Source organism: Eimeria necatrix, genomic scaffold, assembly GCF_000499385.1.
Source record: "Eimeria necatrix Houghton genomic scaffold, Enh_scaff20, whole genome shotgun sequence".
NCBI classification, from domain to species: Eukaryota; Apicomplexa; class Conoidasida; order Eucoccidiorida; family Eimeriidae; genus Eimeria; species Eimeria necatrix.
Window position 1 is genome coordinate 178,100 of NW_013655111.1, and position 21,871 is coordinate 199,970.

Genomic DNA, 21,871 nt, shown 5'->3' on the forward strand with positions numbered 1-21,871 from the left:
CAGAAGCAGGTGGCCCGGCAGCAAAAGCAGCAGGTGGCCCTGCGGCAAAAGTGGCAGGTGACCCCGCAGCAGCGGCTTCGGGCAGCCCTGCAGTGGCCAGCGGCGACAGCGGCGATGGCAGTAGGGCGACCAACTGCCACTAAATGGCCACTACGAGGGCACTCGGCGGCTGCTCTGTAGTTGCCTGTAGCATGTTCAGTATGCAGCAGGAACTGCGGCAGGAGCAGCAATTTATGAACTTGTTTTGTCACTGTTTTTGAGCGCCCCTGCACCTCGGGGACTAAAAGCAGCCTTTCTTGGACGAACCAAAGAGAAGAGTAGACGGAAAACGCAGTCTCGAGCAGGGACAGAAAGAAACAGGGTGACGGCCACACGTACATAGCAGCGAAAGCCAAATGCAGACAGGTGAAGTCTAAAGCACGGCCATGGGATTAGCGGCCGAGACGGAAGAAGCAAAGTGATGGAGGGCAGTCTGTCGAGGGCTTCGCCAGTAGGGAAAGCCTTAAACGTTGGTGTCCGGGGCCTGCGTCTTGGTACTGATATCCAAAAACATGATATCTACACCAAGATGCTGCAGACTAAACCCTAAGCCCTTACAGTCACGTAAAACCGCTGTCACATGCCCGGTGAAGTGTAAATGTGGAGAGAAATGCTGAACTCCTAACGCCTATTCTTGAGTACCTAGCTTGCGGCACATAGAGCAGCAGCGTAAGTAGCAGCAAGATCTGCAGCACCGTAGGTAGCAGCAGAAAAAGAAGCGGAGACGAAGCTACTGCATAAATTCCAGCAGCATTAACACAAACAACCAAGAGCATCAACCGCAGCGACAGCGCCAACCGCAGCAAGCATAGTGTCCAAAAGTGTTGCTGCTGACGTCATTTGCGTCTTTAATTCCCTTCTAAAATATGTAATTAGTTTGTTTAGACTTTGAATTTGTCCGTGGGTCAGACAGTGTTAGTTCCAGAGGTAAATCTTCCGATGGGCCCCTCACTATCCGCAGCAGCGTCGGTGTGGGGCGACGGGGGCCCCCATGATTTACTCCGTTCAGGGGTGCTTTTAGTGGTTAAGGCACAAATGCCGTACGTTTCGTTGTTAAATTTCTAGGGTTTTGAACGGATGGCATAGATTTTAGAGGATTTAAAACCCCCCAGTGGCCGTGTCAAGTTCTCCCCGAGAGTCTTGCGCCTTCGTTGGAAAATGGCCAAGGTTAAAAGTAAGGCCTGGCCTAGACCCTACGTCCTAATTACCAAGGCTTGTGCCTTGAATTTCAAAGGCCTACACGACAGCCATCAGTTCAAGGGCCTACGATCTCAAAGCCGGAGCCAGCAGCTTCACTGTGTTGCCTTCCTGCATCGATGTGTTGACCATCTTGATGCGCTGTGGCCTCAAGGGCTTGGGCGTGAGGGCTTATAGTTCAGCGTTTGAGGTCAGGAGTTCATCCTGTGTGGGTTGTGTTTGTGTTTAGAGCAATCTAAGAGGCGGAAGCTCTCACAGAAGTACAACGTAAGCCCCAGTTTCAAAGCCACACGGCCTAACCGTAGACTTGAGGCCCTACAAGTAAAGTATTTCCCCATGGGTAGAAAAGCACCCCAATTCAAAACACAAGATGCAGATGCTAGCTGCTGTTGTCCTGCAGATTCAAAAGAAAGTCCGGGAGCATCGAAGGAAAATGCGAAAGGTGGCGAAGAACAAAGACGGCCCTGTTAGGAAAAGTAAGATGAGACTTGGCGCCTTCATCCCTATTGTTGCTGCTGGAGCTGCTGCCGCCGTCACTGTGTTGCTGCTGAGGTGGTCTTCCACGGCAATGTTCCATCTATGGCTGGGGCCTCTTGGCTGGCTCGTGGCGGTGGCTGGTGCTGCTGCTGCTACTTCCTCTGTTACTGCCGCTGCTTATGGGCATTCAGAGTTTCGCCGGGACCCTGGTATTCCGAATTCTTACCCTTTCAAGGCGGAACTCTTGGCGAATATAGCGCGGCAGAAGCAGGAGAGGGAGGAACAGCTGCAGCGAGAGCGGGAGCAGAGGAAGCAGCAGAAGCAACAACAACGACAACAGCGTCAAGAGCAGTCCGAAGCAGCTGCTGCAGCTGTCCAGGCAGACGGAGCAACAGACGCCGAAGCTCTGCAGCGAATCGCGGACAAGGCAGCAGCAGCAACGACGACCTTTGAAGCAGCAACAGCTGCTGGTCCTTCGGGTTCGTCTCGCAGCAGTAGCCACCACAAAGCTTCTTGCGAACCCCCAGTGGCCCGCAGAAAGCCGTTCCCCAGTCTCACGGCGGAGCTTCAGGGCTTACGATTGTAAAAGCTTAGTTTTTTTATTCCCGTTTAATGTACGTGCAGAGGCGGACCTGGCGCTTCAGTCGATTGCTTCTTCTTTGACTCTGAGCAGTAGCAAACAGCAGCATGTCGCTGCACTGCAGCGGCAGCAGCAGCAGCAGCTCCGGCAGCTCCTGGCAGCATCAGACATCATTATACATGTCTTAGACGCGCGACTGCCCCTGGCGTTTCGATGTGCGGGTCTAGAGCGATGGGCACTTCGGTAAGCTGAACGCTTCTGGATGTGCAGCACAGGCTCTAGGGTTCGACGCTAAGCCTTGCCTGTACGTGGTACTGCTGGTCTATGCTTGCATTTTCCACCTTAGGTTTAGGTTATGCTGCCTGCGTTTCCAGGGAAGGAAAGAAGGTCATCTTGCTACTGAATAAGATTGACTTGTTGCCTGCTGCTGCTCTGGCGGCGTGGCTGCATCACCTGCAGCGCAGCTCTGCGTGTCCTGTCCTGGCTTTCAAGTGCAGCAGTAGCAACAGTAGCAGCGCCGGCAAGCGCAGAGGCAGATGGTGCGCAGCAGACCCCCTCCACGCCTCAGATAAACTAAAGCGGTAAGTTTCAGTCGTAAGCCTTTGGGCATGATATCTAAGTTCGGACGTAAGCTCTATAAGTTCTTGTAATACCAGGTGTTTGTTGATGCTGAGGCTACGTCTGGTGGCAAGACAGCGTTTAAGCGTTAGAGTTCATGGCTTAAATTTTAGATTCTGGGGTCCTATGTTTCGGCTTTGCTGCAGAAGTAGTTCACACGCCTTAGGCGTGCAGCCGCTTCTGAAGCTGTTGTCTTCGATAGCCCATGCTGCAGCAAAACCGTCTCGTGGGGCTGCAGCAGCAACATCAACAGCGGAAAACGACACAGTTGCCGCCGAGAGCGGTGCCTCCGCCACCAGTTCCTCCAGCCGTCCTGCGTTCGGAGGTGGTAGCGGCAGCAGCAAGGCGTTCATGACTGTTGGGGTTGTGGGCTATCCAAATGTGGGCAAGAGCTCCGTGGTGAACGCGTTGACCCGTAGCGCATGTACAGCTTCAGTCGCTGCACTGCCTGGAAGCACTCGCCAGTTGAAGTTCATCAAACTGGACTCGCAAACACAGCTCATCGACTCCCCGGGGGTGCTTTTTGCGCCTCCAGCAAAAGAGGAGGACAGAGCCACCATTCTGCCGCATCCCCTGTCCATCCTAGCTCTACAGCAGGAGCAGCAGCAGGGGCGGCAACTGGAGAAGCCATTGGTGGCTTCTGCATCTGTGCTGCTGCAGTCACTGCTACCGGTGCCACAGATACCAGATCCTGTTGCAGTCGCCGAGGCGCTGATATCGATTTCATGCATACAGACACTACAGCGACTGTACCACTTGCCATCATTTTCAAACCCCAAAGAGGCATTGCACGCACTGGCAATGCGTAGAGGCAAGCTGCTAAAGGGAGGAACAGCAGATATAGATGCAGCGGCGAAGATGTTTCTTCAGGGGTGGCAAGAGGGGAGCATTCCCTACTATTCTTTGCCGTCAGGCTTCAGGGATAATGTGAGCTGAGACAGCTCACTAGTTAATTTAATAGCTGCCTTCTCGGTCATTTACAGTATCCAGTTAACTTCTGATGCAATTAGTCACGCTCGTCACTTTGCTTATGGTATAAAGCATCCACGCACTTAAATGTCGCTTTCGATCTGTTTATGGCTCCCGGTCTGCGCCCATTTACGAATCTTTTGATCGACCCATTTGCTTTTCGTACTGGCACTTCGTTAGGTTGTCTGCTTGTCATTTCGTCCTCTTGTTTAGTTGTTATGTATCTACTCTCCCAGTTTCTCTTCTGGGATGGAATGAGCAGACGGAATTGAAGGGTGCAATGCGTTAGAGCTGAGTTCCATTTTTCCAGCTCCATGTTTTCCTCCTTTTACCCCTGTTGTTGTTGCTGTCGTTGCAGGAGCCTGTCCGACTTGTCAACAAAAGTGATATGGAGGACGAGGCCATTGCTGCGCTGCAGCAAGAGCTTGCAGACAGGCAACTGGCGGCTCTCGGAGTCACGCCAGCAGCAGCATCGGCACCAGCCAGAGGGCCAGAAGCAGAAGCAGAAAGTGAAGACGCGCAGGCGTCTCACTCTGGGCATGGAGCGATGGTGAGCGCAGCGCAGCACGACAGCTGTACCAGCGGGCCCAGCAAAAACAGCAACAGCAACAATGGCAGCGGTGTGACGGCGATGTGATATGGTCGTTTCCATTTATATATTGAGACAGGGACCTGTATCTTTCGTTGATTGCAGCCTTGCTGACTCCTTTTTTTGTTGCTGCTGATGCAGCGCCTTATGTTTAGAGACATTGCTATGACAAAGAGACAACGGGAAGAACAGCGAGCCAAAACAGAGGTGCGGAAAAGGTTGCACGGGACAAGTCGTTCTTACCATGGTTTAGGGTTTCTGGTGACGGTGCTCGGTATAAAGTCGGAAAACTGGGGCTTGCAAACACGTAATTAGAGTTTAGCATCAAGTCTTAGGTTTTGAAAGTTTACAGGTGACGATGTGGGGTAGAGAGCCTGTGGGGAAATGCAGGCCTCTGAACGGATGGAGCATGTGGCTGCACGACAGAAGCAGCGCAAGGTATGGAATTTGCTGCCTATAGAGTTGCTGCTGATAAACGCCACTGGCCGTTGCTGCTGCTTACTGTTATTTTCGTCGTTTTGTGCTGGTGTTTGTTGCTTCTCCTTATGCTGCAGTTCATTACTACTATTCACGGGTGCTGCGTTTTGTAGCTGCTGCCTTACGTTGCTGTTATTTTCTGCTGTTGGTCGGACGAGCTGCAGTTAATTGCTGCAAAGGTGTAAAGATTTGCTACTCTTCTGTGTGTGTGGCTTCCAGCTGGAAAAGAAAATGCGTCGTGGAGAGGCGGCAGCAGTGTCGATGGAGGTGAGTGGGCGTGGCCTTCAGGGGTTTCTGGTGTTCTGCAGCCCGGAGCTAGCTGCGTAGGTGCTTGATTGGTTTCATGCGCGTGCTGTGGTTTAGGAAGACAAGGCAACTGAGGGCCAAACAGAGGTGACGGAAGACTTTTGAGGCACCTTTCCACATACAGCTGCTGCTGCTGTCATTGCAGCAGCGTTGTAGCACTAATGAACCAGTAAATGTTAACCTGCACTTCCTTGCGGTGCCTCTGGTCGTGGAAGGCTCCACTTGTCTTGGCCTTATGTGACCCATAAGATACGTGTTACGTGCTTTCGCCCGGTCTTAGAGAATACCTGGCTTCCCAGCTAGCCAATTTGTTTGCATCAAGGCGCTAGTCAGCTGACTGCCTGGAGAACTTTTCTTGCTCTTTGGGCGCGACACGCTCTAGTTGAACCGCAGGTCCTCAAGTCCTGTGGGGGCATCGAAACAGCTAATATTTTACTGACAGGCTCATCTATATGAGCTGACCAGCATTGCTCTCACCTGAGTGGATAGCAATGTGCCCTCCAGCTATACGGAACGGTAGCACTCAGGTGTGGTATTTGAGTCGTGGACTCGCCAGGCCGTAGGATTGATTTCGCACGGCAGCGTAGGACGAAATACACGCGTATTCCCCGTGTGCTCCGTATGTACAACACGTCATCTACGCAGGCGTTCCATAGTAGAAGCGTAGTACACGCAGCGCACCCCATTGTGTGTGGCATGCTCTACAGATGGCTTTGCAGAGCGGACAATGATGTCCTAGGCAGGGAGGACGTAGAGCCCTCTGCGTGCTCTTACGTGATGCCATCCCACGCCATTGACGCCTACTGTTGCGCCGTGCTTGTCACTAAAGTGGAGAACACTTCAGACTAAATCACGCTTCGCTGCTAACATGGATGGTCACATGATGTTCAGTGTGGAGTTCGTGCATGCACTGCTGTGTTTTTCAAGTGCGGATTCGGAGGATTCGAAAAAAAAATGCGTTGTGTATATCCCCAACCCAGAAGCACGCTCGGTGATTCGAGCAATTGGGTCCTACGAAAGCGACACAGATCGGCTGGGCGCATGCGAAACAAGAGGCAACACCCCTTCAGTACTTCAGTTTAGGGGAGGCAGTGTACGTTTTTGCGTTTGCCTGTACGGTTTTTAGATGGTTCTTTGGAAAAGCTTGTTTAGATCTTCGGGTCGGCCCACCAGCTGAGAGGAAGGCAGAGCATTTCTTGCTGGGGTCGTTGGCTGGTGTGGAATACGACACCATTTCCGAATTGTTCTCTCCATTTACTGCAGCTGCAAAATGCATAACCATGGATAATGTGCTCAGTATAATCGGTGTGGTTTCGTTCCACATACTTGAGAGAATCATATTCATTGCGAGTGCTCCCATTTGTACCTAACATGGGATGTATGTAGTAGCAGCAGCCTGTCTCCCGGACAGGACAGCCCCAAGCCCCAATTTTGGGGCCTTTGGTGTTTGTGTTTCCCCTCTAACATTTCAATGAAGGTAGGTGAATAGTGCAGCTTTGTTTGTTTATTCATCGCCGTGCTGTACTTACACCCCCTAGCCCTGCCTCGGCGTTGCCCCTGAGGGCCCCCACCGTACCTCCAGGAGGCTGGGGCTTTGGTTACTGGCTGACAGCTGATTCGCTCGGTAGGTCGAATTTGAAGAAAAGCCAGTGCTGTTCAACACCATTTGGATTCTTGAGACTCCTGGTGGCTCACCTATGGGGCAGTGGAGAGCAGGGAGAGCCTGAGTAGCACTACCAGCGCTGCTGCAATGCAGACAGTTTCGAAAGCGTGCCGAAGGCCGCCAGAATTGTTGAGGGGTCTTGAGGCCATTGCTGTAGGCGCTGAGGGCATTGGTTCCGCTGGGATACGCAATGTGTTTTGACTTGCAGCTGCATGAAGCAGCTGCTCGTGTTGCTTAACCCGTTTTTGCTTGTACTGCAGCTCGTTGTAGCCTACTTTAACTGCTTCCGCGTGCCCTTGTCATTTTGTGTTTTTTTTTGAAGCATAATGTGTCTGCTGAGTTGTATAGATGTGTCTATGCACTTTTGTTTGCAGATTCGATATCTGGGCTGCGGAAAGAATGTCAACAGAAGAACCCCAGGCGGTTGTGGCTGCAGCTCCCGAAGAGAGCGCAGCTGATTCCAGCACAGGCAGCAACAGCAACTCTAGCACAGCGGAGGCGGTAGCTGCCGCAGCAGCTGCTGCTGCGGCGGCGGCGCAGCTCGCTGCAGCTAGCAGTTCCCCTGAGGTCACGCTTACCGGACAGCTGTTCCCGACTCTCTTCGTAGTTGATTTCTCCTTTGTAAAGGCAGGCAACATTACGGAGGTGGTTGAGTGAGTGCTGAGCCCCTGCCTACATCGCCTCACAATGCTTGTGTATGTGGACATACATCTCATCTCCTGCAATGCGCGTTCCTCGAGCTCAGTTTCACTACACCAATGAGCAGGCGTCCGAAATCGCGCTATTTGGTGCATGAGCGTGTTGGTATCACTACTGGGTCTGCTGTGGCGTCGGGTATATTTAGAAGATTCCAGGAGAGCGTCACGTGAAAGCTTGCAGCCTTGGACTTCGCTCATCATCTCCGTCTTGTTTTTCTGCAGGATATCATGGATTGTTTTTGATGTGGCAACGCGGCAGTCCTTAGAGGAGGTTTCTGTTCTTGTCCGCCCTGAGCTGTTGTTGGCCCCAGCCGATCTCCTATCAAGTTTGGGGGTAACACAGGAGCAGCTTTTTACGGCTTGTGCGCATGCAACCCCTTTAGGCCCCTTTCATTTTGTCTCATGCATGCGTGCTTCCCACAGTGCTCAGATTTCCTTTGGAGCACCTTTGTGCAAGGCACACAAAAGCTTCGCGGCACCGGTTGCCTTCGTTAAGTTGGACTTGGGTGGCACGCACCCAACTGACCTCCGGTGTTGCGTGCACGATCTGAGTCAACGGCTGTGCTGCTTCGTCTTGCTGCTTAATTGACACAATAAGTTGTTGAGTGGCTGCATAAAGGGGCGTCTGGCTTTAGACCGTATCTGCTGTGGCGGAGAGCATGTGGTGTGGTACACGCAGCGCCACTAGGAGAAGCTATTCAAAAGCTGGACACGGCTATATTCCAAAGAAGCCAAGACGGCGCGAACCCAGCAACACTGTGCGTTTATGGAGTAGAGAAGTTGAAGGAATTCAGGACCTGTGCTGCCTCGCGCCAAGTGACGCTATATCCGCATTTTGCAGAAGTGGTGGTGCTGAAACGTGTCATCGAACAGTTCATGAACAGTAAGTTCAAGCAAGCAGGCCACTTTACTTGGAACGGAACAGCTGCGATAAACGTTTTCCCACAGGAGCATGCAGTGAAGTGGAGTGGGGGAAGTTTCGGGCTATTCCTCATGTGCGAGTGAGATGGCGACTTCACGACGCGGCTTGCAGAGATTTTGTCTGGACGAAGTTACATTCGATCTTGACATTATCTGTGTGGTCAGACGTTAGTGCGCCAATCCTAATGAAACAGTTAGCGTGTTTAGTTGAGAGCGTTGGCTCGATGCGACGAGCACTCCAGCCTGGCTGTGCTGAATGATCCATATAGCACGTTCTGTTGGACGTTCGCTCCACTGAGACGCATTAAAGTTTTCCCTCGCTGATCACCATTGGCAACGCTGAGACTAAGGAATAAGTAGGGCTTGTCAGCGCTGTTCCTTCAGTGCGCTTTCTTCGATTGTACTGAAAAGATTGGGATACTTCGGGGAGTGTGGTTCATGAGGCGCATTTTTATTTTTTTGTAGGCTGGTTCCCATGGTTCTTCAGTGAATGGGGAATTGTTTTCGAAGTTTTTTCGGTTTGGGCAGGACGAGTTTTGTTGGAGCTCTACACATGCCTTATGTGGAAGCCGAACATCAGCGCACAGCTTACTATGTTGTTAGGTGGTCATTTGGCAGGATGAGTCCGTGCAGGATGTCCATTTTTAACTGTTGTCTTTGCGTTGTTTATTTGCTTAATACTCTTTGTCCGTCGGTTCTGGCAAGGTGGTAATTGCATGCGTGCTGTTACTGAAACATCCTATGTTTTTCTGCCGAGCCGCTAGCATATATCGAAGGGCTAAGACGCGTTAACCTGCAGGCGGAGGGTGCTGATGATGGCGGCGGCAAAAATTGTGCCTTCGTGGCCTGCAGGATGCGTCTGGTTTAGCATGGTGGAGCCCGTTTGCGGCGTAGCTTGGGTTGTGTGGGGTCTTCGGTGTTCTTGTTTGCAGTAAAGGGGGATGACTTGAGGAGCTTGGGCACGGCTGCGGGCGCGCTGCATTTGGCAGCACCGGAAGGGAGGGAGGAGGGGTTGGCGGCGTGTAGGTGCATGTGTGCCATTTTGTTTCTGCTGCTCTCTAAGGGTCTGGTGCTGCTTAAGGAGCACTGCGTGAACGTTGAGGATCCTCCACGACAGACCCCCAAACCTTTATCAGCGCCTGCATCAAATGGAATTCCTGGCGTTGGGACACACATCCGTTTAAGGGGACTACCGTGGGATGTAAACGAAGACGCAATTATCCGCTTTGTAAAACCCGTGGTCGAAATCAGGGAATCAGATGTCTGCGTCTGCGTCGGCCTTAACGTGCGTGCATTTACTTTCTCCCAGCACAGTAGTTTTAAGCATTCACAGGCGGTCCTAAGTATTGTTTAAAATATTGGTCGGATCATCTGCGGAAGTTGGAGGAATAGAGGCACGAGGACGCTTTGTTTATGCGCTGGCATGATTTCACAAGTGATAGAACCTCACTTCATTTTGTGCCAAGGGGAATTACGGCGGAGTATGTGGGACATTTTGATGCTGCTGCTGGATGGTGGGCTCTTCAGAAACGCGTAACGGGGGAGGCCTACGTGAACGTTCACACGACGGAAATGAGGGACCTGGCGGTCCGGATGCTACACGGCCGTATGATGGGTGCGCGCTGGATAGAAGTGAGTGGTCTCACTGGCTGTCTTCCTACAGGAAGCGGCGTGCATTTTGCGTATTATATGTAGGGCGTCTGGGAACGCCAGAGTCTATGCAGATGGATGAGAACGATGATATCCATTGTTGCCCCTGAATTGGATTAGGACCGTCCGAACCGGACCTTCCATGCGTGGTCACATTGACGCTGCTTTTGTGTTCACCAGGTATTCCGATCCAGTGCGGAAGACTTTGAGAGGGCCCAGCAACGGCGAGTGGCGATGCTGAGCTCGGACAGCCGGGATGGCCGCGATGCTGACGTTAAGGTGCTGAACTTGGTGAGTTTTGGGGTTGATTTCCCAGAAGCATGCATTCATGACTTCTTCAAAGCCTGCGTTCCTGGTGCAGTAATCCTGATACAAGGATCGAAGGAGACATTGGGAACGAGGGTGAATCGATGTTTTGGATGGTTTTACTGCAGACCGTCCTCAAACTGCGGGGACTGCCGTGGACTTGCACTGAAATGAATGTCGTCAACTTTTTTCAAGGTGCGCCTTCACACGCTATAACAGCCCGTATGGCGTATGGCAGAGCTGCTCATTTGTTTTTCAGGCTGTGTTTTAGGAACTGGCTGCTATGTTTCACTTCAGAGCATGGTTTTGAGATTGGGCTCGACTCTGTCGTGTTGGGCGTCGCGGTGGACGGTAGGATGAATGGTATTGCGTACGTTGAACTGCCAGACGCAGCCACTGCAGATGCAGCGAAGGAGAAGTTGCACAGGAAATACCTTGGCCGCCGGTTTGTCGAGGTGCGGCTGCGGAACGATGCACGCCATAGCAGGCATTTCGTGACAGATGCGCTGCATCGCACTTATGTTTTGAACAGTTGGATAATTTTCTGGTTTCCGCTACTTAGATTTCGTTAGTTAGATCTAACTGCAATGCATTCGCTGCGCGCTTGCTTCGGTACCTTTAGGTATATCCGTCAACTCGAGAGGAAATGCATAGAGCAAAGCGGCCTGGGAGGATCATACCACCTGACGTGGGTGTGGGTGTGGGTGCCATGCGCATGCCCCGTCCAGTAAACGTGAGATATAGGGCTAGATTATGCTCGGTCACTCTTTCGTGCTAAACTGCTTGTTTATGCTCATTGGCATGAACACGCGCTTGCGTACTATTGTTTCTTGCGTGACAGGCTCGTATGATGGGGGCCACTGCCCAGGGACCCTATAGCGGAGGTTACGCGCCGGCGCCGCAGCCATACGGAACCATGGCGACAGGTATGGGATCCGCTCAAGGTTACGGGGGCATGGATGGCATGGGGGCGCCACAGGGAGGCTATGGTGGCTATGGTGCCCCCAGTGATATCTACGGAGGGTACGGAGGTGCTACTCAGCAGGCGGCCTACACCCAATCACCTGCACAAGTTGTGCAGAGTCCACCTGTACAGGATGTCGCTCCTATTCCCGTTGGATGGAATTATACTGTCTTGAGACTCAGAGGAATGCCATTCAATGCAAATGAGCAGCACATTGTGGTGAGAGAGCGACGAAGTGGAACTTCGGAAGCATTTGAGCAAAGCTCATGGTAGTTCAATTTCTGGCTGGAATGCCTTCTCGGCTCATGGGTGCAGCAGCTTCTGTGTTTCCTTCTTCAGCAATTCTTCCAAGGTTTCCACATGACAGCCATTCTTCCCTCAACTATCCCTATAGATGGACGGCCTTCTGGAGAGGCGTACGTTCAGTTTTCGGACGTTAGTGAAACCTGGCGAGCCCTGCAGGCAAAGAATGGTGCTCGGATGGATCGGCGGTATATTGAGCTTTTCCCTGCAAGCAAGCAGGAGATGACCTTTGCAGCACAGGGAGGGGACCCCCGAGGTGAGTCAATTGACAGGTTCCAATTAACATCTCTTCAGGTGCACTTGCACTTAGCATATAGACGACTGGCCATCAAAGGGTCGGCTGGTTTGGCCTGATGGGACGTGAATTTCCCTTGGGGCTGCCGTTGGGGCTGCCATAACAGCTTTCAGCTAAGGCGTGTTTAGCTGTGTTTGTGTGGTCCCTTGCACTTGTTGCTTCAGCGTTCAGAGAACGAGACCGGACGTTTTAGCTCTCGGCATCCGATTGTTCCTGTTTTGGGCTCCGCAAAGAGTGTGGGATTCGCAGCAGCAGGTTCGTGCTGCAAGTGGTGAAATCGCGGTCGTTGTTGAGAGTCTTACAAACAAGTGGCTTTGAGGAGCTTCCTGCGGATTAGCAACAGATTAGCAACTTGTCACAGGCGATTCTCAATGGCAATAACGATGCGAACGCACTGGATTGTACCTATTGTTGGAATTATGCGGACACCCCAGTCACAAGCCGCTGCATTCTTGTCTGTGTCCCATGCGAAGGCGCATGGTGTGAGGTGGTCTCCACGTCGCTGCTGAGCATTGCCTTGTTAGTGAAAGACGGATCGTGGGGCTGGTATTTTAGCTAACATGCGCTAGCTACACGCGAGAATTGACTGCGCTCTTTTTGACTTCGAGTATCTGGCTACGTTGTTCTCACGTCATCTTTAGGGAGCACTATGTGAAGAGCATTTCGGGCGCCAAAGCCACGTGTATGTAGTGCCAGTGCATGCTGTTGTGTCTCGCCATCGAGCTCATAGAGAGCGTGCTGAGCCTCATGCTATCGTAAGGATTGTTTTATTTTATTAGGGGGATCAGTTGAGTGCACTTCTTTCGAGCTAGGGCATAAGCAGATATGCGTAAATTACTCGTATACGGACTGGTCAACACGCGTACGTGTCTGAACTGTATTGTAGCATCAATGATGCGTGCCAAGTTGTTCTTATTTTAATGGGCGGATTTTGCGGAGACGGCTCTACAGCGAAACGTACGATGTGCGCAGACGCCACAGGTTAAACCCTTGCAGCACGAGACACTTCATATTTTCTGGACAACTTCATAGACTTTCGTGAAGTTGAGCCAAATGATGCGTCCAGGACAGGACAGCTAGGCAGTGGGCACGCGGCAGAATATCTAGAGTGCCACCTGCCCATCCAGAAGCAAGTGGCGCACTTCCTCCTCTCAATGTCTGTTAAAACCGGCTGCCGCCGCACTAGTGAGGGTCAGGAGAGAGCCCTGCTGCGCTGATCATTCCGTGAGAAAGCACCCACGGCAGCTTGCATCTTTTCTGCTCCGCGTCATCCAGGATAAATGTTGGATACGTCATGGCTCTGATGCCAGCCTGCCAAATGTTGCGCAGACTTCTCATGACAAATAGCTGGAAAGTCCCTGCACCCGAATACCCGCGTTGCTGCTTTCTTCCGCTGCAACTTGACTGACTCCGGACGACGCGAAGCCGCAAAAAATACATAGTGTAATCAGTACTGCATATGATGCTAAAGTGGCTATGCAGAGGAAAAACATATGCGAGCTTCAACACAGCATCTAGGGGATACACTGCTGCTTCCAATGTAAAATTGGGCACGTCCCAAAAATTGCTGTAGAAGAAGCCACATAGAAGCCCTTGTAGGGGAGCCTCTGCATGATGCCGAATGCACAAAAATATGCGAGCTTTGACACTGCATCTAGGAAATACACTAATAGCAAGCATGTGAAAGTGGGAACGTAGACGGTCCCAAAATCACTTCAGGAGCCAAATTAACAAGCTTCTAAAAGCCCCGCCCCCTTTGCATAATCCCGACAGCACATTAATTGAAAAGCATAAAATTGTGGAGGATTACAAGAGCTCACGGCATCGCAAAACTTTGCCGGTGGGTGAAGAGTATTTTACGTGGGAGGCGGCAGCGCTGGGTTTCCACTGACCAGCGTGTTTGCTGCAAACTTCACCTCTAGGTTGTCTCCGAGGTGCCAGAAAACATCCTATCATCTTCCCGCCAAAGATCCCACAGTCTATTCTCAAACTGACAATTGACGCACAAGCGTGTAAATATCATCTGTTTCAGTTGAACAATCTCTTCAAGCGGTGGGCGCACTCCTGTCTTATAAATGGACAATGCAGCACTCATACGGGCAGTCCACTCAACCAGACTGTTGGTCTCTGGTAATGCATATCGCTTCTTCGGAATCTCATAGTCTGTATTCATGCCCTGTACAAGCGGGCGCCACCAACTTTTAGCATCCATTTTGTCCCCAAGCAGCTCGATCGTGCATACCAGGTAATCAAGTGCCACAAGCATTGATGCCAACTTCTTAGCCACATAGGTTGGTGCCTTTGTTTTCGTACTCTTGCACAACTTTTTTTTTGCATAATTGGCCAACCGTTCAGCTGTAGTCAAAAGCAGCTCGACCTCTTCAGCATTTAGTGCAGGCTTCGCAAACAGGTCACGCATTATCACATACATCTGCATTGGGCTTGTGTCACCTACATAATTTCCCAGTACACACTCACTACGAAACCTCCGGTGGATATCTTTCCGAAGAACCACAGGCAGCCGCACAAAAGGATGCAAGCTTATGTCCCTCGAAAAACGCCTCCTTTTCGCCTGCTGGCTTTCCGGCTCAGCGGCATCAGAGCTCAACACCTCCGGCTCCCGATGCATGTCAGCTACATCTCCTAGTGCGTGTAATGCTTGCTGTGCGTTTTCCTCATAGGCTTCCGATGTGTGCCCCACAGCTGTGGGTTGAGTATCAACACAACCACGGCCATTTCTGCATGCATATTCCAAACACGATCCTGATGAAGAACACACTTGCTCGGCAGTCTTTGAGGCCAATGCACCCCAGGTTGCTGTCATGTGTGCGCGCTCCTGGAGTGCCGCCTCTACTGCTTCATCGCGGGGGTTTTGCTGTATGCCATGCGAACTGAATGCAGGTACAATCCCTAAGGTCCAGCTTCCTAACTGTAGACCCCTACGACGTCTTGCGTCATCTGTGTTCGGGGATGCCGAACAAGCAGCAGGCGGTGGCGTCAAATGCAGCGAAGGCACAAACTGTTGCGTGGTCAACTGCTCCGAATTATCGACTGAAGATTGACCAAAATTGCTCATCTGTGCTTTTTCCATCTCTTCATTTTCAAAAAGTAACTGCGGAATAAATCCCAGCCAGGCATCTGGAGCTAAAGCATCGAAAGCGTTGCTATTTCCATTCTCGCGAGGCAAGGAATCGCCAGCTAGCACTTGTTGCTGTGCGGTGGTGTGTGATGAACCCCCAAATCCACGATCACTTCCCTCGTTGGTAGCGTCATCGCTGTCACTCTGTCCAGCCGAAGGCCATTCAGGCCTTTGATCCGAGTGCCACTGGATCGCCTGTCCAAACGGTTCATAATTCTGGCCGCCCCACGAGAGCGAAGTTCCTTCAACTGCACTAGATTCCATCCCAGCGAATCCCCTAGAGTTGTCGTGAAATTCTCCACCAAATCGAAGAAATCTCTGATCGGTGTGTCGATCGATAAGTTCGGTAGGCTCATACAATTGCAAAGGCTGCCCAGACCAATTTCTCCCTTGAAGCACAGAAGCAGCGCGATGAAGACGAAGGTCTTCCTCCAGCGAAACACAACTTTCTAGAACATCAGAGAGCTCGTTATCTCCCCCGATGTCTGAAAGAATACGTCGTTCCACTCCCGCCCCCCGTTTCCCGACATCAGCGGCCAGACACAGGGCTAGAAAAGCCACAATAGCCACAAGGGAAGCCACGGAAGCAAATAACGCAAGCGAGGATGAACAACATGTGCGCTGTCGTCTTAGTCTCCGTCCGGCGAAAACCCGAAGCTGGCCTGGGTCCCTTGATCCCGCAGAGCTCACATTGTTTCGAACTACTTCTGCCATATGAATCACGGAGGGTTTCAACAGTGCATGCCTCTCCCCCTCTGAAAGGTGATATCTTCCGGCCATCGCGCCAAGGGATTCTTGAGCAACAAGAGCACGAAGACACTAATTACTCATTGACTCTGGAAGTGGCATCGAGCAGAAGTGTCTAACATTATCCTACAAGCGCACTGTTTTCGCACTTTCCTGGTGCATTTAGAAATGGTTCACATAGTTCACTCTCTCTACGGATACATAAGCCCATAAGCTCGCACTTTTTGGTATGTGATGACGCAGTTTATAAAGACACTCATATTTTTCCCAGGGCTTCGTAACCCACCCTTCGGCGTGCTGCGCGCCGTTTCTTAGAAGTCTAGGACCCACAGCACGACTGCTAGTGTAATGCCTCCGTTGCCATTCCTTCACCTGCACTTTTCTGACGCAAAACTTGCTGGAGTTGGTGGATTAAGCGCTGCAGCTATACTATGCAGCGATCTGCCTCTCATGCAGTAACTCCGATGCGGGTGCAGCGGTGAGTTACGCCGGCTCCAGTGCACTGCCAAAACTGTAGTGCGATCAGCGCCAGCACAGTGCATTGCTTCTGCTTAGTTCAAAATGATTGCGAAGTTCATGAAGTTTTGGCGCTAGCAAGTGCCTCCTTTCGCTTTCCTTTTTTGGTCAACAAGTGAAGTGCTGTGGCTTCCGATCTAGGCATCCGTTTGCTCCGCCGAACCTCGAATTTCGCCTTGATATAGCCTAGATCGCAATGTGATATTTTTTTTTGATTCCTGCGAAGACTGTTTTATGTCGCCCACTGTTAACTCATTCGCACCGTTTTCTCAACAATGGCTGCAGTGGACCCCGAATGGGCTGCCTGGTGATTTACACTGCCCAGCTGCAGATGTACAGTGTTAAGTTATCTCACTGACAAAAAAACTTTAAAACCTTTTTTGGTCATGCCAGTGACTACGCGTCCCCGCTCAGTCACTTGTATTCACACTCCAGCCATTGCTGAGAAAACAGTGGGATCAAAGACCATGATGCCATATTTGTGGCGTGGCCCACCTAAAACATAGCGACAGGTAGTAAGACAATATGGCGAGACAATATCTACAGGACAATTTAGGGACTAAAACAGCCTTAGTTTAATGTCTAGCCAAAAAAGTATCCAATGTCACGCCCACGCCAGGGAGCGGCACAGACGCCTAGTCTCTTTTCTCCGTGAACCCAGCAAGCATCACGAACAAAATGGGGCTGTTCATCCAAAGTGGATGCAATCAACATTACAAAACTGCTCTGGGATTCTAAATTGGTTAGTCGGGATCTACAGCACTCGCTATCCCCTTATGCAGCACGATACGAAAAGTCAGAGTCAGAAACACACATACACCTACTCAACGGTAAAATATTAGGTGCAAAACTGAATCACTCCACTGCGGCTTCTTTGGCGGGCACGTGAAGGTCGCGCGTAACGTGTAGCATGAGTTTGGAAGCATGGAAAGTGCAGTGGCAAAAGCACACTGGCGAAGGGACGAGTAGCTGTTGAATAAGGCCTGTAGGTTTCTGGTTCAGTGACTTGCACGCACGACAGTGGGTACATGGTACCACATACGCAGTAGTGCAGACGCATGCCTGGCCAGTAGTAGTACTTCCTCAGAGTCGTGAAGGTCTTCTTCTGGCCTTGATGGCGGGCTGTCACATGGTCATGATGTGAAAACAGAACGTGTGTAAGGAAATCAGGGAATTGTGGGGCGCGGAATCTCCATATTCCATGAATGCAGACGTGCAAGGGAGGCCGCGCATAACGAAAGATAAATTGGCGATTACGAAACTCTATCTGTATAGCATCACCGGGTTGCTTCGCAGCGGTTTCCAAGCCCTCAGCACTGATGGTATAGCCCAAGTATGTGAGCGCCTATTTTGCAAGCTTGCATTTGCGAAACTTTTGGTAGAATTGATGTTTGAGGAAACTACTTGGGTTTGTCGCCGGAGAGAAACGTGCCCAGGGAGGTCAGAACTATAGATGAGAACATCACTTAGATACGCTATGATGCCCTAGCCTGATAAAGGTTGTATATAGGCATTAGTATTGGCCTGCAAAGTCTCTGGCGCACCCTTGAGGTCAAAAGGCATAACTCAATACTCGAATAACCGCAGAACGGAACGGGAGTCCGTCTTCCAGCGACCCTCCTTAGCCATACGTATCTGGTGGAATCCTGTTTCAAAGTCAAGAGTAGGAAAATACGTGGCACCTGCCAGCATCTCCAGAATGGTTTGAATAGGAGATAGCAGAAAATCAGGGGCTATTGTAAGGGCATTCAAAGCCTGATAATAGACACACATACGCATCTTTTGCTCCCCTGAACCATCATCGCGCTTGTCCAGCACAATTGTAGGAAAGCAGATAAGCAAATACTTTGGACCTATCCATCCATTGTCCAACAATTTAGCTATCTCCTATTTGTGGAATTTAAACTGATCTGGTATCATACGGTATATCGCAGATTTCGCCGGTAGTTTCCTAGGTGCCAGTAGGATATGAGGATCTTGAGGGCGCTCCGGCAGTAATCCCTTACGCAAAATGTCGAGAAAAGCCGCCTGATACTCCTGCAGCACCTTCATAATCTCAAAGGAGATATCGTGTGCCTCTGTCGACTTTGTCCACTCGTCGAATTGTGGATGCTCCAGTTTAGCGGTACGCCAGGGTGACTCCTACTCATCGTCCGCTGTCGTTGAGACGGCGCTTGCCGGATGTAAGTCTGTTTCCACTCAACGCGCAGCATCACGCACCTTGCCATTCGTCCGAGAACCTCCGTGCCACAGGCGAGCGAGCTTCGGGAAAAGCCAGTCTGAGATACAAACCGTCCAATGGTACCCTGAGACTCGTTGCGTCAGCATTCGCCTGACGGACAAGCGACACTATCAGTATCTTTACTTTTTTTGTCGCATGGGGCTTGTATCTTTTGGGTAGTGGGCGTAAGAATATGGCAGCCTCCTCTGCTGACATACCCGCGACTTGCTTCACCAACATCCCATATGCTTGCTCGGCAGGGGTCCTTGAGTGTACTACGATAGAGTTGTCTCCCTGTTGTTTTTATTTACTGTTCCTGGCGGCAGGTAGCTCACACCACTTTCCATTCACATAGGTTCTTAACTTGTCTAACTGAAAGTACTAGGACACCTTACTTTCAGCCAGCCAATCCAGCCCAAGTACTGAGTCACAGGGAACACGCAATACTAAGAAACCTTTATAAAAGCGTGCATGTCAGCACCACATTATCAACCCCGTCACGACACGATCAATGCGCAACTGTTCACCGGTAGCCACTGTAAACCTATGCTCTTCTGGAAGTCGCCGCACCTTGAGCTGATGCCATTCGACTGTTTTAGGACTCATAAAGTTTCTCGAGGCCTCTGTGTCCAAGAGCGCCTCACACAGACTCCCTGCCACACCAAATTGTTGCACCGCTGTCGCACCCACAGAACACACTGCTCCCCCTTGGTGGTAAGTTTCCTTCACACAAGTCTCCCGCCACCACTGCGGCACACTCTCTGGTGCTTCTGGCCCGTAGCCCTTTTGTGCTACCTCTGTTGGCTTCCCGCTGCTGTCCGTCTTCTCGTACGGAGCCTCTTCCCTCCGCACCGGCGCAGGCCCAGACTCTCACCGCGTTTCCGATGGCGGCTGAGTCCTTTGCGCGTCTTCATCTCTTGTATTAGCTCTATCGTCCGTGTTGAGGAGTTTGTTCCACCACTCGAGAGTGACGGAAATGGCATTAGGGCCAGTCTCTACCGCCCGCATCATTCCCTTGCAGTGGGTAGGTGGCCTAGAAAGTTTGTGCACAATCACGCTTACCCCCTGTCGTTTAAACCGTCAGTCCTCTCAGCATTGGGGCGAGTGGTCTGTCTACTGCTATTGCCCTCTGTCTCACTCCTTCCTCGGTCGTACGTAAGACAGCCCCGATCATTTTGTCCCATACCTCCACACTTCTTACAGGCCTCCCTCACACCCTTAGTACACTCCCCCTTGTTGGGACAAACGTGTAGTGCACAGCAACTACTGCTGCGACTACGCTGCTACCTGCACCCTTGAGTAGGGGCCTACGATAACCGTCTACCTACGGCGCATTTCCTTGAAACAGTAACCGAAATATCATGAAAAACGTTTATTCAATCTGCTCTTTTAAAATCCCCCCCCACTAGGGATTCTCGCCTCCTAGGTCCTGTGCCTGTGCCTGTGGGGAGGAGGCCTGCACCGGTGCCGGCGCTGTCGCCAGCCCCAGTCTCCGGGTATTTACAGGGACGTCTAGTGTATACACGCTAATTCGCCGACAAATTGCCTTACTTCGATTCTAGTAAGAGGGTCCTGTCCTCGTTCCGTGTTATGACCTCTTGTAGGTCACAGGCTAGCTATCTTTCATAGGTCCCCAGCAAGCCCTATTGTAGTGCCTGTGCACTACAACTTCCCCCCTTGCCGGACTGAAGAGACCTACCCCAAAACACGTTATTTTTACCTTTTCAATTTCCATTCTCTTCTGGAGCTGACACCGTGAGCGCATGCGGTGCGCAGCGCTCCCTCCCCTCTCCTCGTTGAAGGTTGCCCATCCTGCACGCGGCGCGGCAGAAAGTGACGCGCCCACACCTCTACGCCTCGGAGAGACCAACATTGTTTCGAGCCTGAAGACATCTTCGTTGGCGGCGGCGCCAGGTGCGAAGCAAAGCCGGGCAGCCTGTAAGATGGTGAGCGTGCTCCCATGTGGCTGGATCTTCAGGGGTCCCGCGCCACTTCACGAGGTACTGGGCTTCATCTCCCGAGCCGCGTTGGTCCATAATACAATCGGCTTCATTCTCCTCTGTGGTATTCCCTGTTGCATCGCGGATAAGAGGCCAGGCAGCGTCGGCTGCCGAGGGAACTAAAGCGGGAGGGCGGGGGCGGTGGGGAACTAGCTGCGAAACGTGGAAAACGTTATGGCATTCATAAGTGGGAGGCAGAGCGAGACGGTAAGCGACAGTTCCTATGCGTTCGATGACTTCGAAGGGTCCGCGGTAACGGGGCTCGAACTTAGGGCAGCAGTGGAAAGGCGGTAGGTGCTTGCTGCTGAGCGCTGAGCCAGACCTTGTCTCCCTCCGCATACTCCACTGCTCGGCGCTTTGTGTCTGCGTAGTACTTCTGCTGCCATTTTGCCTTCAGGATGTGACTCTGTGCTCTGTCGCAGAGCTTTCGGAAAAGCTTAGTCATCGGAGGAGTGAGCGTGGGAGCTAACGCGCATACGATCAAGGTCCGCAGCAGTCAAGGGGTTCTCGCCAATCATGACCTCGAAGCGAGAGCCCAGTGGATGAATGACTTTTTGTGTTGTAGGCAAGTTCCAAGGCCGGAAGCAAACGCTCTCACTCGCGTTCGTCAGACTGCATGTAGGTATGAAGCATCTGCTCCAGTGTGCGGTAAACCCTTTCAGTTTGGCCGTCGCTTTGGGGATGGTAGAATGAGGACATGCACCGTTTGATGTTAAAGCGGCGAAAGAGCTGGTTCCAAAGATCCGAATGGAAGCGGGGCTCCCGGTCCGATAGGAGCACCTCTGGAAAACCGTGACAGCGGATAAGACGCTCTGCGAGAAGCTCCACGGTGTCTGCTGCTGTGAATGGCTTCTTTGCAGGAACGAAATGAGCAATCTTGCTGAGGGAGTCGACCATCACGAGAATCCAGTCGTGCCCTGTCTTTGTAAGGGGAAGATCCGTGATAAAGTCGAGACTCACGTATGCCCAGCGACGAGAAGGGATGAGCAACTGTTGAAGAAGGCCTGCAGGTGTCTGGCTCAGAGACTTAGAAGTATGACAGTGAGTAGAGGAATCAACATAGGCAGTAGTATACGCGCGCATCCCTGGCCAGTAGTAGTGCTTGCTCAGAGCCGTGAAGGTCTTCTTCTGGCCTCGATGGCCGGCTGTGACATGGTCGTGATGTGAATGCAGAACGTGAGTAAGGAACTCAGGGA

The 21,871-nt window shown here is 51.6% G+C and overlaps 4 protein-coding genes across 4 annotated transcripts; 2 read left to right on the top strand and 2 right to left on the bottom strand.

Annotated features, from left to right (window-relative positions):
• Positions 1 to 1,669: 1,669 nt before the first annotated feature.
• ENH_00028690 (GTPase domain containing protein, putative) lies at positions 1,670 to 5,357 on the top strand (the record flags this gene model as incomplete). The annotated part of the gene is made up of 9 exons (XM_013584725.1): positions 1,670 to 2,192; positions 2,338 to 2,536; positions 2,668 to 2,874; positions 3,058 to 3,838; positions 4,239 to 4,430; positions 4,611 to 4,676; positions 4,860 to 4,907; positions 5,166 to 5,213; positions 5,310 to 5,357. The coding sequence occupies 9 exons, from the start codon at positions 1,670 to 1,672 to the stop codon at positions 5,355 to 5,357; spliced, it is 2,112 nt and encodes a 703-aa protein (XP_013440179.1).
• Positions 5,358 to 7,314: 1,957 nt separating this feature from the next.
• ENH_00028700 (RRM domain-containing protein, putative) lies at positions 7,315 to 12,327 on the top strand (the record flags this gene model as incomplete). The annotated part of the gene is made up of 12 exons (XM_013584726.1): positions 7,315 to 7,568; positions 7,836 to 7,975; positions 8,293 to 8,496; positions 9,467 to 9,819; positions 10,062 to 10,166; positions 10,365 to 10,475; positions 10,619 to 10,685; positions 10,788 to 10,945; positions 11,113 to 11,178; positions 11,332 to 11,673; positions 11,794 to 12,013; positions 12,224 to 12,327. The coding sequence occupies 12 exons, from the start codon at positions 7,315 to 7,317 to the stop codon at positions 12,325 to 12,327; spliced, it is 2,124 nt and encodes a 707-aa protein (XP_013440180.1).
• A 1,643-nt stretch (positions 12,328 to 13,970) lies between these two features.
• Positions 13,971 to 15,971, bottom strand: ENH_00028710 (hypothetical protein, conserved; the record flags this gene model as incomplete). Its single annotated transcript, XM_013584727.1, has 1 exon — positions 13,971 to 15,971. One exon carries the CDS (start codon positions 15,969 to 15,971, stop codon positions 13,971 to 13,973), a length of 2,001 nt encoding a protein of 666 aa, XP_013440181.1.
• Positions 15,972 to 18,020: 2,049 nt separating this feature from the next.
• Positions 18,021 to 21,758, bottom strand: ENH_00028720 (hypothetical protein; the record flags this gene model as incomplete). The annotated part of the gene is made up of 9 exons (XM_013584728.1): positions 18,021 to 18,209; positions 18,377 to 18,500; positions 18,675 to 18,733; positions 19,071 to 19,097; positions 19,246 to 19,519; positions 20,396 to 20,487; positions 20,673 to 20,828; positions 20,998 to 21,088; positions 21,274 to 21,758. The coding sequence occupies 9 exons, from the start codon at positions 21,756 to 21,758 to the stop codon at positions 18,021 to 18,023; spliced, it is 1,497 nt and encodes a 498-aa protein (XP_013440182.1).
• Positions 21,759 to 21,871: the final 113 nt, after the last annotated feature.